This window comes from Schistocerca nitens, chromosome 2 (genome assembly GCF_023898315.1).
Source record: "Schistocerca nitens isolate TAMUIC-IGC-003100 chromosome 2, iqSchNite1.1, whole genome shotgun sequence".
Lineage (NCBI taxonomy): Eukaryota > Metazoa > Arthropoda > Insecta > Orthoptera > Acrididae > Schistocerca > Schistocerca nitens.
The window spans coordinates 277,308,945-277,325,440 of record NC_064615.1 but is presented as its reverse complement, the minus strand read 5'-3'; the positions used below and the strand labels follow the sequence as shown (position 1 = coordinate 277,325,440).

Here is a 16,496-nt window from a genome sequence, read left to right as displayed (position 1 = left end):
TGTGAGGTGCGGTGAAATGAAAATGGAACTTCTGCCACAACGGGAACACGGAACGGTTCCACTGAAAAGCAATCACAACAATCGTTAAGGCGTTCATGCCACGTGGAGACGAGACAGTCAACTCCTGTTCCGTAGAACGCGGTCGGCCGCTGACGGAGCCACAACAGCACCCATTCTCGCACTCCCATTGCTACCGACGTCCATGTACGTCTTTCTTTAGATCTACAAAGATGTGTAAATCACACGGTGAAAGATCGGGCTGTTACAGTGTTTACCAACCAAATCGCTGAAGCGTATCCTTCATCCGATTGGCGGTGATGGGCGGGCTTGTCGTGCAATGACCTTACGTGGTGCCACCATTTCGATCCCGAGGGCAAGTGCCAAGGGGAGCAGTGGAAACATCGCACATCTCCTCCGCCAAAGTAATCCAAAGTTGTTCACACAAGTTCCAGGAGGGTCATGATGATCTTCTTCTTCGACTGACGGAGCCCTCCGCTAGTCGGGTTCCTCGAGCGTCGAACCACAATCAATGCGCATCGCTATGAAGACTCTTTGCAGGAACTGCGACGCGACGTAAAGTCAAAACGCAGAGGAACGCAGTCGGACGGAGTCATCCAGTTGCATGAAAACGCCCGCACTCTCACTACCAACCGGACGAAGGCTACCCCTTCAGCGATTTGGTTGGCAAACACTGCAACGTCCTCCTTACATCCCGGATCTTTCACCGTGCGCTTTCCACATCTTCGGTGATCTGAAGAAAGACGTGTGTACGTCGGTCTCAGTAGACGAGGAATTGCAAGAACGGGTGCGATTATGCTTTCGCCAGTGGTCGACGGCTATTTACGAGACAGATTGACCCTACACAGAGGTCAACTACAATAGGACTTTCTTTATGCAAGGTAGTCATCTAACAAGACGGAGCTATTGTTTGTCTGGAGTATTCCAACATTCGTCTAGGGTAGCGATATTTTCAAGAGTAATGCGATGTCATCGATCACTGTATTTCATTATTGCGGTTACCTCTCCAGTTGCAAAGGCAGTACATCTAATAAGCTAGTCATCATCAGTTGGTCACAAAATTATCGTCTTCCAAGTTAGTCTAAAACTTCCACATTTACGAACTCGTTGTCTTTTTCAGCTAAATGTTCTAATATGACCTAATTCGATAGCCCAAAGAATAAACGTGGGTGATTTTTTAAAGTGCAGTATGAGTTAGAGCATTGCCTTGGAGCAAACAAATATTATATATTATTCGGACAGTCCGTCGCGGTGCTCCGTTTTGACAGCCTCCCGTAACCTCATAGATTTCGGTTTCCCCCCTCCCCCCCCCCCCATCTTTTGACGATCTGACCCCTGCGAGGATAATTAGATGTCACTACAGTCTCTGAGTCCAAATAACGCCCAGCATCAACTTGCCTGAATACGGTTGGTTCTTCGCCCTCTCTGGGAGCAGTGAATGCTCAAGTTCCCAATACTATGAGCAGTCGCGGAACCCCGCGACAGCAACTGCTGTCATGTTCAGAATGTCTCGGAAGATCACTGATTGATTTCTGTTATTTTGTTTGCATTTTTCCGATAGCTTTGTAAATTTCAGATACGAATGTACTGTAACTAACAGAGACACGCGTTTATGGCGTGTTGACACCGAAAAGGAGGTCCTTATTTAAGAACTGAAGCCTTGATGATGAAGCTGTAACTTCCAAAACGGTACTGAAAATACAAACATAGATTTTTTATTGAGTTTACCCATTCATTTTACTGTTTTTGTTCTGCCAAATATAAGCATCACCAGCTGTGACATAGTCGCAAATATGAACAGTGACCCATTACTGTCGAATGTTTTTTTTAGTATTCCAGTCTTTGATCACAATATAAATTTCTTTGACGATGATCGGTTTCAGTGAGTAGTGACCATCTTCAGATCTATAATACACTCCTGGAAATGGAAAAAAGAACACATTGACACCGGTGTGTCAGACCCACCATACTTGCTCCGGACACTGCGAGAGGGCTGTACAAGCAATGATCACACGCACGGCACAGCGGACACACCAGGAACCGCGGTGTTGGCCGTCGAATGGCGCTAGCTGCGCAGCATTTGTGCACCGCCGCCGTCAGTGTCAGCCAGTTTGCCGTGGCATACGGAGCTCCATCGCAGTCTTTAACACTGGTAGCATGCCGCGACAGCGTGGACGTGAACCGTATGTGCAGTTGACGGACTTTGAGCGAGGGCGTATAGTGGGCATGCGGGAGGCTGGGTGGACGTACCGCCGAATTGCTCAACACGTGGGGCGTGAGGTCTCCACAGTACATCAATGTTGTCGCCAGTGGTCGGCGGAAGGTGCACGTGCCCGTCGACCTGGGACCGGACCGCAGCGACGCACGGATGCACGCCAAGACTGTAGGATCCTACGCAGTGCCGTAGGGGACCACACCGCCACTTCCCAGCAAATTAGGGACACTGTTGCTCCTGGGGTATCGGCGAGGACCATTCGCAACCGTCTCCATGAAGCTGGGCTACGGTCCCGCACACCGTTAGGCCGTCTTCCGCTCACGCCCCAACATCGTGCAGCCCGCCTCCAGTGGTGTCGCGACAGGCGTGAATGGAGGGACGAATGGAAGCGTGTCGTCTTCAGCGATGAGAGTCGCTTCTGCCTTGGTGCCAATGATGGTCGTATGCGTGTTTGGCGCCGTGCAGGTGAGCGCCACAATCAGGACTGCATACGACCGAGGCACACAGGGCCAACACCCGGCATCATAGTGTGGGGAGCAATCTCCTACACTGGCCGTACACCACTGGTGATCGTCGAGGGGACACTGAATAGTTCACGGTACATCCAAACCGTCATCGAACCCATCGTTCTACCATTCCTAGACCGGCAAGGGAACTTGCTGTTCCAACAGGACAATGCACGTCCGCATGTATCCCGTGCCACCCAACGTGCTCTAGAAGGTGTAAGTCAACTACCCTGGCCAGCAAGATCTCCGGATCTGTCCCCCATTGAGCATGTTTGGGACTGGATGAAGCGTCGTCTCACGCGGTCTGCACGTCCGGCACGAACGCTGGTCCAACTGAGGCGCCAGGTGGAAATGGCATGGCAAGTCGTTCCACAGGACTACATCCAGCATCTCTACGATCGTCTCCATGGGAGAATAGCAGCCTGCATTGCTGCGAAGGTGGATATACACTGTACTAGTGCCGACATTGTGCATGCTCTTTTGCCTGTGTCTATGTGCCTGTGGTTCTGTCAGTGTGATCATGTGATGTATCTGACCCAGGAATGTGTCAATAAAGTTTCCCCTTCCTGGGACAATGAATTCACGGTGTTCTTATTTCAATTTCCAGGAGTGTATATACACCTAGTGGGCAGTCTAACTTTCAACACATTACAGCATATCATATCAGAATATACTATCATACAACCTGAGAAATGTGCAGATAAAATAACGTAAAGCGTACCTGTTCTACACCATGTCCTAAAGTGATAAGGCCGTAATGGCATCGTCAAAACATATAAATATACTCAGCACCATTACGGCCTTATCACATTAGGACATGGTGTAGAACAGGTACGCTTTACGCTATTTTATCTGCACATCTGATATGAAATGCTGTAATGTGTTGAAAGTTAGACTGCCCACTAGGTGTATATATTGTAGATCTGAAGATGGTCACTACTGACTGAAACCGATCATCGTCAAAGGAATTTATATTGTGATCAAAGACTGGAATAAAAAATCATTTTAAATATAAACATAATTCACATATCACAGTTACTGCAGAAGATGCCCATACACACAAATAAATGCATTTCAGCTAAGGAATAAAGTATCTACAAAAATACATAGCTTATCTTAATTTTCCATGCATTACCTGATCCTCTTAGTAAATTAGATATACACTGATGAGCCAAAACATTATGACTACCTACTCAAAAACTTGTTGGTCCACTTCAGGAATGCAATTGAGCAGAGATTCAGTGTGCCATGTATTCGATAAGTACTTGATAGGTTTCCAGACGTTTGTGGCACCAGATTCCCACGCACAGGTCACACACTTGTAGTAATTTTCGAGTGGTCGGTTTGTGGGAGCGGAGCTTGCACCCGATAGCGTCCCAGCTTGGTTTCCTCGGATTCAGAGAAGCCGAATTTGATGGCCAAGCCACCAGCGTGAGTTCTCTATCGTGCTCCTCAACCACTGCAGCACGATTCTGGCCTTGTGACAAACACAGTTATCCCGCTGGAAGATGCCATTGCTGTTGGGGAAGACATGAAGCATAAGGAGTTGCAGGTGGTCCCTAATAATGTTCACATAGTCCATACCTGTCATGGCGCCTTCAATTGCTACCGCAAGTTCCGTGGAAGTCCAAACGAACGTCCCCCATAACATAATACTGCTCCCACCGGCCTGCGTCCGTGGAGCGCTGCATGTTTCGAGCAGCCGTTCGCCTGGATGACGGCGCATCTGAACACGACCATCGACCTGGTTTAACAACAAACGGGACTTGTCCTACCACGCGACTCGACGATCGCGTGCGCACAGTCATCATAATAGACGATGTCGTTGGGTGAACGTGGGAACATGTAGGGGTCCTCTACCGTGGGTTGCAGCCCCGAATCCTCCCGAAACCAGGTGGGTAAGCAGGTAACAGAACTGAAGCCTCCCAAACTGACACAATGCGACACAGCATTGTGTGCGCTAATGACCACAACTGTCTGCGGTCACTTCGCAGTTCGCGGAGACATGGTTGGCGACTGTTTTGTTGACGATTTCATAGCAGAGATACCTGCATCGGAAAAATTGCAAGCCTTCTGTGACTATTTAGTAGAAACTTACATATAAGAGAATGCACTCTTTCCTCCATCCAAGTGGGCAGAACTAAGTTTAACAGACAGCGAACAACGAACGCTTGCGAAAGTTTCCATAGAAAATATAATAGTCAGTTCTACTCCTCCAGATTTCTTGAAGTGCTAAAACAAATTCAGCTCGATTCTAAAATCTCTTCGTCGAAAACGAAGAAAAAGGAAAGAAATTGCCCAAATTTTAAATTTATGGAACAGCAAGTGGCAAATTTCGAAGCTGGTAAAATTTTCAGGTTTCAATATTTGGGCTTTTTCTGAGTCTAATTTATCAATTACAAGGTCAACATTTATGCTTTTTGCAATATCGTGTACAATCGACAATAATTTTGTGCCTGTGCCCCAGCGGTGTGCTGGCTGTGGCTGCGGGTGCCAAGTGCCGACCCTCTCTCTGGCCAACCACTAGCTACGACACTGGCATCCACGCACGGTCTTATGATAAAACTGTTATAACTCTGCCGTCCATTGCGCTTCTATAGACCATTCAAATTGAGTTTTCTTAACCATCTCCTATATTCAGACATCGGACACTTATCAATTTGTTGTTTGTATAGATTTGGTGGAAATGTAACTATAATTCATAAAATGAACACTGAGATAGAATACGTGTTGCGAAATCATGATTTGCTATTTTAATAAATTAATTACGAAGAAATCAAGGCTATAAATTATTCCAGTTTCTAAAAATAAATATCTAAATAAGATAAAAGATAAAACTTTTAAACATACAATACACGCGAAAACTACTACTGTAACTTCATATGCTTTCCTTTGCCTGCTTGGAGTATTCATAACATTTAGAACTGCTTCAAACGGGGGGACTCGGTCCCATTGTTTTCCAGACCCTTGCGGACTTGGGCCGGCCGGAGTGGCCTAGCGGTTCTAGGCGCTACAGGCTAAAAATGGCTCTGAGCACTATGGGACTCAACTGCTGAGGTCATTAGTCCCCTAGAACTTAGAACTAGTTAAACCTAACTAACCTAAGGACATTACAAACATCCATGCCCGAGGCAGGATTCGAACCTGCGACCGTAGCGGTCTTGCGGTTCCAGACTGCAGCGCCTTTAACCGCACGGCCACTTCGGCCGGCAGGCGCTACAGTCTGGAACCGCGCAACCGCTACGGTCGCAGGTTCGAATCATGCCTCGGGCATGGATGTGTGTGATGTCCTTAGGTTAGTTAGGTTTAAGTAGTTCTAAGTTCTAGGGGACTTATGACCTCAGCAGTTGAGTCCCATAGTGCTCAGAGCCGTTTTGAACCTTGCGGGCTTGGGAGGATTCGGTACCATTTTTCTGACCGCGGGGAGATTCGGGGCTGCACCCCTACCGTGGATCACCGTGTCCAACACTGTGCACTGAACGGTGAGTCCAAAACACCTGTGCCCGCCTCGCCAGCACTGTATTCTCCCGTCAGATCTGCCACAGATCGCCGCCTATCCTGCTTTCGAAAGCGGGCAAGCCGCCGGTCCCTGTGTTCTGTGACGACATATGGACGTCCACCTCCTTATTGCCTACTCGTGGTTTCAGCTTTCTGCAGCCGCTTTCCATAGACGCTCACGACAGCAGCACGTGAACAACCGTACAGCTTCGCCGTATGCGAGATGCTCGCTCCCAGTCTTTGGGTCGCAACCATCTGGCTTTTGTCAAAGTCTCTTAAGTCGCCGGATTTACGCGTTTGAGCCGCTTACCGTCACGAGAATGATTCCCCATTCGTCTATGCTCTGCTCAGCTCATGTACCGGGTGGTTATAACCAAACTTTCCCTATTTAACATGTTATAACATGGAAACCTATTAGCGTACGAGTGTGAAACTTGGTAGCGTTAATGTCCACAGCATGGGGTTCGGTCTTTCCGCGCGTCACATTGCCGTCGTCCACTTCCAACTATGGCCACCAGGTGCCGTGATCAGTCATCGTGATCCATAGTGTCACACACCTGGCCAGTCGCAGTGCACTTGTTGACGAGTCAACACAAACGTAGACAAAAGGAGCAAGGCATTATCGGTTCAGCTCTATTACCAAAAAAACAGTAATGCTGCAGCTGCACTTCGAGAATAACGCCGGCTGAAAGGATTACGGAAGGGCCCTCTTTCTCCACCTGCTGTGCAGAACATGTTGAAGAACTTCGAGTAAACTGGAGAACTGGGCGTCACTTTGGGAAGAGGCCAACGACTGGTTGCACCACAGTTGATTGATGAAATCGCTGTTGCTATGACAGACAACGCTGTGCATTGTTCCCTGTCGTCAGACAGTGTCAATGCTGTGTCACGACACTTGAACATCCCTTGGTCCACTGTACGGAAGATGCTTTAAACCATTCTCAAATGGAATCCGTACAAGATCCATATGGTACAGCAGCTTGCACCTCGACGTGTTCATTTCGTTCTCCGCTTTCTCGCAAGGATTGAAGTTGACGAGGGTTTGCCCTGGGCCATCCTATGGACAGACGAAGCTCATTTTTATCTGACGGCTGAGGTGAACACGCAGAACTGCCGAGTGTGGGGATCTTCAGCTCCAGTCACTGTGCATGAAGTTCCTCCGTATGGTGAATGTGTCACCGCACGGTGTGGCTTTACGGCTACGTTCATCATTGGTCCATTCTTTTTTCAACAGGTTGGCACTCAAGGAACAAAGCAAAGACGTGCAGTGTGACTGACCAGCGATACTGCGATATGGTTCGCCAGCCTGTCATACCGGCCCTACAGCAGAGAGACGCATTAAACTCAACATTTTTCACGCAAGATGAGGCCCAAATGCACATCGCTCGTGAAGTTCGCCTGCTTCTCCGAAACACATTTGGAAACGTTCGATTTCTGGTTGTGGGGCTACCCGAAAGATGGGGTTTATCATGGGAACATTGACACATGGGATGATCTGAAGCGCAGCATATCAAGAGAGGTAGCCAGCATACGTACGGACATGCTTCGTACTGCTGTGCAAAATGCGATCATGTGCTTTCAGTCTCTTTTAGACGCTGATGGGCGCCATATTGAGCTCCTTTTGTACCAGTAATGGCACCGATGTGTAATGGTATGATGTACTGTAGCAGCACATTAAAAGTGTTTCAATCGAAACGATTCTGCGTTATTGCTCTTCCCCATGTCCTTGATATTACTAAAGCCAAGTTTGGTACTCGTACGGTTATTAGTTTCCGTGTTATAACGTGTAAAACATGAAAATGGAAATGAAGTCCCATGTTGCTTGACAGAGCGTAGGGGAACGATGTGGGAGACGAGAACCGCCGTATTAGGCAAGGTCCTAATGGAAGTGGTTTGCCGTTGCCTTCCTCCGACCTTAATGGGAAAGAATGATGATGACGAAGACGACACAACAACATCCATTCATCTCAAAGCAGGTGAAAATCCATGACCGCGCCGGGAATCGAACCCAGGACCCCGTACTCGGGAAGCGAGAACGCTACCGCGAGACTGCGGGTAGTGTTAAATCTGGAAGTTTAATTATAACCACCCTGCACTCATCTTACCTCTTCACGTACCCTCAGCGCCACCAGGCATCATGGAACCTCTTGGCTGGGCAGTAGTCATAACGTTTTGGCTCATCAGCGTTTGTGTTTCTATTTTGCAGCCTCTGACGCCAACCTCACCGAATGTGCATATAAAGGGAAGACATATCACGAGGAACAGTTGATTGAAGCAGCCAATTCTGAGTGCATGAAGTGTGTTTGCCAGGAGGGATATGACGGTAAGAAAACAATTCCTCTTCTGTAAACGTAATACGTAGAGCCAAAATAAATCGTTTTGTTTTACATAAAAGCCAGAAAATAAAAATAAACTCAAAGATGCAGAGAACTATCTACAGCTGATACAAATTGCAAACAGGAAGTCTCTCGTTTCCTATAAAGCAAATTATTTTGTCTAGAAAACGGGACACAAATCACAAATCTAAGACCTCTATTGGTTGTTGGTAGATATACCATGTATACTGTAGTGGCGCTGCTGAAGAAAGGATCAAATAATAGATGCAAACATAAAACCAACAGTCATGATATCAATGTCAGTGATTTGTAACTTCCGTTCTCCGCATAGTCATAAAGAACAAACCTACACGTGGAGCATTTTCAGATTTACAAAACGCTGTTCACTTTCTTAAACTACGTTTATAGCCCTTGTAGTTTCAGAAAAAACAGTTGACGATGTTGAGAGGAAAACATTCTTCAAGTCTCTAAATTTACTAGGGATAAAATACTGTATCCGAAAGGCTGTGTACAATTTGTTCAGAAACCATACTGCAGCTGTAAGAGTCAAAGGACATGGAATGGAAGCTGAAATTGGGAAGGGAGTGAGGTAGATCTCTAGCGTAGCTCTGTGTTACTCTCTGTACGTTAAGCACCCAATAAAGAATAGCAAGGTTAATTCTGGATAAGAATTTCAAGTTAGGGGAGAACAAATTCAAATGTTAAAGTTTGTAGATGACATTGTAATTCTGCCAGATATGGAAAAGATCTTTACAGATCAGTTCAACGGAACGGGCAGTGTCGCAGTAAGATATTAAAAGATGAACGTCAGTAAAAGTACCACACGGTCAACTAAATGCAGTCGAATAAAACCCAGAGACGCTGAGGGAATTAGATTAGCAAGTTCTAACATTCTGCGTGGTGTCTGTTTGTTCTATATCGTGTCTCCCTACCACTTTCGCGCAACGACGCTCTGAGCGTGTTTTTTAGGGAACTGACTAGTTTGAACCTGGGACCTGTTGCTGGTAAGGAGACGCCAGACCACACATGACATGTAGAATTCAGAAGAGTTCAGTGAGACTAGCGATGATATAACCAAATACTTAATGATTTCAGCGTCAGCTCCACTGCACTCCCTGTAAAAGAATCTTAATACTAACTAAATTTAGTGAAAGGGGTTCAAGGCTTTCCTATTTTTAGTTAGCTGGTAAAATAACGTCGAAAAAGCAGTTAAGTTTACCATTGGAAATTTTATTCTACTCACAAACATTGTTTATAAATTGCACTATTGATAAAAGGAAATGTTTTAATATAGGATGATAAAAACCAACTGCATTCAACAAAAATGTGAACGAATATTCCCTGAGTGTGTTTCCAAATTCTACAATGGATCGAAGGATGAACTATGCCATATCACATCTATAATCTAGGTTTAAATTAAGTTTCACAAGAGAGAAAACTATCAAAATGGTCTACAGCGATCCTCAATTACCTTTAATTACTTATCTAACTTGTCGTAAATTACAGTGGCTGATGTGGCTTCTCAATAACTACATAACAGAAAAATTTTCGCGTTTCAGATTTTTACTTCCAGTGGCAAATGTGAACACCATGAGCTTTAATTGACGATCGACACTAGTATCACGCAAAAATGGGGGGGGGAGGGTGTAACAGATGAGACTTCTGGAGTTCTGAGTGAAGCTTTATGCGCTGTTATGCGGCATCGCATGCGTTCATTACCTTGTCGGTGTTCGTCAGGGGGCGGCGGGCAGCACAGCTCCGCTCACCTAGCCGTCTCGGAAGCAACTCTCTCCTAACTTCTCCTTACTACAATTTACTGAAGTTGGCTTAAAAAAAACTATCTGGCTGTGTTCTCATCTGACCAATCATGGTCTCAATGTTAACCTTAAGGTCCGCCTGCAAAAATTCTGTCTATCCAATGAGAAACGCTATACTTTCGTGGTGGGGCAATGTTTTTAAAGTTTGCAACATAAAAGTCTCACGCTAAAACTTGCAGCTGGTGTGGTCCTTTTAGCGTTATCGTAAGATCTATACTGTTCTTCTGGAGGGCTCTATCTTTTAACATGGGCTGGGGGGTGCTCCTGACGCAACAGAGACGCGAAAAAGTCTCATGCTAAAACATGCGGCTGTGGTGGCCCTTTTTGTGTTATCGTAAGATCTATACTGTTCTTCTGGAGGGCTCTAGCTTTTAACATGGGCTGGGGGGGTGGTCCTAACGGTTAGCTGGCGAAGTGGGAGTCCATCCCTTATCGTAGGGCCTTCCAGCTTAACACAGTTCTGCTCTCGGCTTCTGTTCTCGTTTCTCCCCTCGGAATTGCGTCTGTCTCACGGTGGGAAGGTATGACATGCATTTAGGCATTCTTGTGTTAGTCTGTGGTATTCCATTTGCTCACTCGTTACTCGCATTACTTTGGTTAATTTAATGTCACAATTTATTCGGAATTATGTGACATACTACTGGATTTGCTTATCATGTCAGGGTTTTCATGGAAGGTGTTGGATTTGCCTGACACCTTACATATCACCACCCTTCGAACTTAATTTTTGCACTGAATTTAGGCAATGATTGAATCGTTGTCTAAGTCAGTCAAAAATTATTCCATTATCTAAATTTTGTTGCCTACTGTTCAGCCACATTATTCTGTTCTATGCTAGTTTGTATTGCTAATTTATATTTTTATATTCTTCCACATTATTCTCAAAAATGACAAGTGAAGAAAATTTTTATGCTATTATTAATTTTTAATTATTTTCTTTCTTTATTTAAGTGTGAATTTTGTTTTTTAAGACGTTTGTTATCGAAAGTGAGGAGTCTATCACATCGATTTTCTTAGAAATATGTATTTTTTTTATAAATGTAGTAATTAAGTAAAATCTATTCCTAACACATTTTCTAAATATCATGTACAAGTAAAATGTTTTTGTTTCTAGACACTCATTTCAACATTGTTACACTAACAAATAAGAATTATTTCCAAGAATTGCTTTGACAAAGAAATATACATACACAAGTATTGAGATATTATCCTAACAAATGGTACAAATGTTAAAAAAAAGGGAAACATCCAACAAGATAATTTTTTATTCTTTGTTTTTATAGGGAGAAAATAAGTAAAATATAGGTACTCTTTTATTTTTATGAGGAGAAAATAAGTGGCATATAGTTTTAGTGTTTATTATGCCTTACGTTTGTTCTTTATATGCCGTCCATTTCAGAACTAATGACTTATTTTTATCGATAGTCTATTTTTTACTTAAGCCCATAGTCAATGACTGTTATTTTGTAGTTTATTAGCTGTCTCGTGTGCTTATTTAGTTTTTCACACATTTCTTTTGCACAATTCCTGCATCACATAATTCGATTTCACACATTCACACAATCCTATGAATGCCTAAGCATGAGGTTGACGAATGTTTTGCACGAAGGTGGTGGACTTGAGTGAGATGGATGTGGGCAAGTATTTGATGTACAGCTTCGTTCATCGTTCCTTGTTGGCTTTGCAAGTGTGTGTTGGTGTTGTGGAGGTCTCATAATGGAATGGAGCTGTGAGTGCAGAATCTCGTGGTTTACTGGCTTTGTATGCGTGAAAGTCATCGTTATGTGTCGCTGAAAGCGGTCGTTTTTCGTTGTAATACTTCGCAGACGAATAGTTTACAATAGGATAGGGATTTGGGAAGGTATGTCGTCTATTCTTCACCCATCTTCTTTCTTGGTCTCAATCTTGCAAATCTTCAACTTCTGTTCTTCCTGCTTTTTCTCTGCTTCTTACTTGCTTCTTGGTTCTTCTCTGGGCGGTATATGGAAATATTTATTGATAACTAGTCGCTTTGAAGTTCTCCTCCTAGTAACAGTTTGATAGATGGTTTGGACATGTCATTTCTACTTTGTGGACGTTTTCTTCAGTTTCGTGCATTAGCGTACTGTTTAATAGCGGTAGTGTGACTTTTACTCATTTTTTTTTTTTTTTTGCCAGTGGTGGCTTGCCCAAGCGGTCTTCTCGTCTGGCCGTTTTTTGCTCGCTCCGTTCATTTGGGGCGCTCGGAGACCCTTCCGGCGTTCAGCGTCCCATTGCAGCGCTGCAGGGCTCTGCCACTGTGCGGCTCCGTGTTCCATCCCAGCAGGGTTCCGCCTAGTGGGCAAATTTATTGCCCACTTTCAATACCAGGGCCTTCTGTTGGTCTTGCTGTCCTTTTCCTTTCTCTCAACGCTTCTGCCTTGTAGGAATCGTGTCTTGCTAATTACGTCCTTTTCTTTCTTGATACTTCTCTCGTTGCAACTAGTGGGTTGTTGCATCTCGTCCTTGCTGGAGTTTTTACAATGGTTCTTACAAAAAGTTTTATTTATAGTCATCCAACATACGTCTAGTACCTACATAGTTTTACGCCTTTTTTAAAAAGCTTTACAAATTTCGGCGCCCTTTCCATGTTACAATTCTAAGATATTTTGAGTCTTAACTTATACAAGAAACCTCAAATTCGTTTTTTATTTTTATGTAGTGTCGTGGTGTATAGCATTTTAGTATTTCATGCTGTTAGACTATCTACGCTTTATCCCTTCACCTTAATTTATGATACTATTGGTGTGATTTTTGTTTTTGCTTTTATTGAAACTACTTTCTTTTTCCCACCTTCCTCTCTCTTCATTCTTATACTCATGACGATCTTATCTGCAACATAATCTTGAAATATTGTGCTGATTATTTACCAGTAATAAAACTAATCTTCAAACTTTTTGATATGGCTCACATGGTGAAGTCCTAAGGTTTTGCCTGTTTTTGGGTTCATTAGTTCCACAGCATTATCATGAGCAATTTGGCTAATTATGACAGGTCCTTTGTATGCAGCGCAGAACTTATGTATTTTGTGTTTCTGTTTGCTGGAGAGGTGGTGTGTTTTTACAAATACTTTCTGGCCTGTTGAGAATGTTCTTTTAATTGCTGTTCTATCTCCTCTTTCTTTTCTTTTAATGGCTGCCTTTCTGATGTTGGAGAGTGCTGTTGCTATGACTTGTTTGTGCTGTCTACGTGGTACAAAAGGAAATCTAACATTTTCTCTGGTTATGTTTGGGGGTTCAATATTTTTAAGTACAGTAACTGGAGGTGGTAGTGTAGTGCTATGTGGCATTTCATTTATTACTTCTTGAAAATCTTTAAGGTATATATCCCAAGTGTTGTGTCTTTTGCCTGCATATAATCGGCATAAAGTGCCTATGTCCTTCATAGATCCTTCTGCTGGATTTACGCTAGGTTTGTACTTAGATATGTAGATGGGTTTTATTTTGTGTTGTTTTAACGTGTTCTGCCATTGCACTGATTTGTATTGTGGGCCATTATCCGAAATTATTCGTTTCACTCGGCCTACTTCTCTGAGAAAATCTTGTCTAAATGCTTAACTTATAGTAAGACCTGTTGCCCGTTTTAATGGTGTCAAGGTAACATATTTAGAAGTAAGTTCCAAAATGACAAATATGAAAATATATCCATTTTTTGTGCGTGGGAGGGGCCCCATCAAATCTGTTGCAGCTATTTGTTTTAATGTTTTAGGGATTGTTGGAAACATCGGTGGCTTGGTTTGGAAAGTGACGTGTTTAGCCCTCATACATTTTTTGCATTTGAATAATACTGTTCTAATTCGTCTTTCCATATTAGGAAAATGGCTTGTTTGTTTTATTTTTAAAAAGCATTTCTTTGGTCCAAAGTGGTCATTACTTAAATGTGTATACCATATGTACTTATTAATTAGTTCATCTGGGATATAAATTAACCATTCATTCATTACAACATTTCGTCTAAAAAATAAAACATTGTTTTTTTACGAGATAGTGCTGTCGAATGTCTGGAAAATCCTTACTTCTCCACTTGTGTTTGATTCCTAGTATTTCGGGATCCTTGTCCTGTTCTTTGCCTATGTTTTTCAATGCTGTTGTAATGTAGTTTTCGAAAGGTACTTGTTTCATATAGTACATTGTAAACTGGTCTTCTGCTGCTTCCAAACCTATGTTATTGGCTGCACCCTGTGGACATCGTGATAAAGCATCTGCTAATACATTCGCTGGTCCTGTTATGTGTGTAATAGTGAAGTCAAATGCTTGTAGTATTAACATCCATCTGGCTAACCTCTCATGAGTTAGTTTGGCGGATAACAGAAATTCTAATGCTTTGTGGTCAGTGTATACTTTTGTTTTTCTTCCGAATAGGAAGTATCGAAAACGTTGGAAGCCCCATACAATGGCCAATGCTTCCAGCTCCGTGACTGAATAGTTTTTCTCGCTTTTTGTGAGTATCCGACTGGCAAATGCAATTGTTCTATATGATCTTAGCCCTGCCTGTTCGTATTCTTGGAATAAAACAACTCCTAAACCTGTTTTCGCGCTATCAATGGCCATACAAAAATTTTGTGTTAGATCAGGATGTGCTAAAACCGGTGCTGTTGTTAGTGCGTTTTTCACTTTTAAAAATTCTTCATTGGCTTGTTGATCCCATACCCATGGCGTGTTTTTTCAAGTCAATGCACATAGGCGTGGTGTTGCGAGACAGTTGATCCAAATAAATTTTTTATAGAATCCGGTGAGACCTAGAAATCCTCTGAGAGCTTTCTTATTATATGGAGTACAGAATTCTTTGATTGCCGTTAGTTTTTCTGGGTTGGGCATTACCCCTTTTCTCAGAAATTATGGGTCCTAGAAATTTGACCTCTCGCCTTCCAAATTTGGATTTTGTTATATTTACTGTGACCCCATGCTCTTTCATGATCTGTAAAAACTGATTTAATGTGTCGTTGTGATGTTCCCAAGAGGGTTCTGCTATAATCACATCATCAACATAACAAGTAATTTTTTGTAAAATTTCAGGACTGAGTATAGTATTAAATCCCCTAATAAACGCTGCTGATGATATGTTTAAACCAAATGGCAATCGTTTAAACTGGTAACATCTACCGAATACGATAAATGCTGTAAATTTTCTACATTCTGGGGCCAATTCTATTTGCCAGAAACTACTCCGTAAATCAATTGATGAAAATATTTTAGCATCGTGGAAGTTTTGTATCAATCCCTCTAATGTTTCTGGGCGATCTGTCTCAGTGATTATGATTGTGTTGATCTGTCTGGAATCAAGCACTAACCTGATGCTCCCATCTCGTTTTTGTACAATATGGAGCAGGCTGTTATATGTGGAGGTAGCTGGTTCAATAATATCGTCATCTAACATTTTAGATATCTCCTGGAATACTTTATTCCTGTAGCTTAATGGGATTGTATAGGGTGGCACTCTAAATGGTTTGTGCTGTTTTACTTCAAACTTGTACTGAAAGTGCTTAATACTGCCAGTCTTAGGTAAATATACCTCTGCTTTATCTCGTAAAATACCCTCTAATTCTCTTTTACTGTGTTCCGAAATACCTTGAACTTCTTGCAATTTTTCGTCGATTTCTTTATGGACTTCTAACATGAGTTGAGGCGATTCCCCCTTTTGTGCATACCTTTCTAATTGTTCATCCTCTTTATCTCGCGTCATTCTTAATTGTTTGTTTATAACTGGTATTTCTTCTAATTTTAGCTTTTGCTCAAAGAGAAGTGTGACATTCCCGAATGTTACGCTACCTTTCCCCATATCTATTATCGCTCGTCTCTCATTTAAAAAATTTTCACCTATAATCAAATCTACAGTTAGTTTAGGTATAATCACGAAGTTGGCTTCGATCTTTTGACCTTGACACGAAAAAGTTAACCTTGTTTGTCTCGTAACTTCCGCAGCATTGTTTCTAATAGGACCTCTTACTTTAATCATACGTGTTTTCAGAACTGGCAATTCCTCATTGGCCTTACACTGCATGAATAAATTTTCTGAGATCGCAGTCAGTTCACTTCCGCTATCAATTACAATATTGACTGGGATATGCTTTACCATGGCCTTCACAATT

At 42.9% G+C, this 16,496-nt stretch overlaps 1 protein-coding gene across 1 annotated transcript in view; it reads left to right on the top strand.

The window, feature by feature from the left end:
• Window positions 1–16,496, top strand: part of LOC126234360 (uncharacterized) — a 121,424-nt gene that overhangs the window by 78,678 nt on the left and 26,250 nt on the right. Inside the window, exon 5 of the mRNA XM_049943048.1 lies at window positions 8,444–8,560. Coding sequence (XP_049799005.1) covers window positions 8,444–8,560 — 117 coding nt within the window. The remainder of the gene's footprint in view (window positions 1–8,443; window positions 8,561–16,496) is intronic.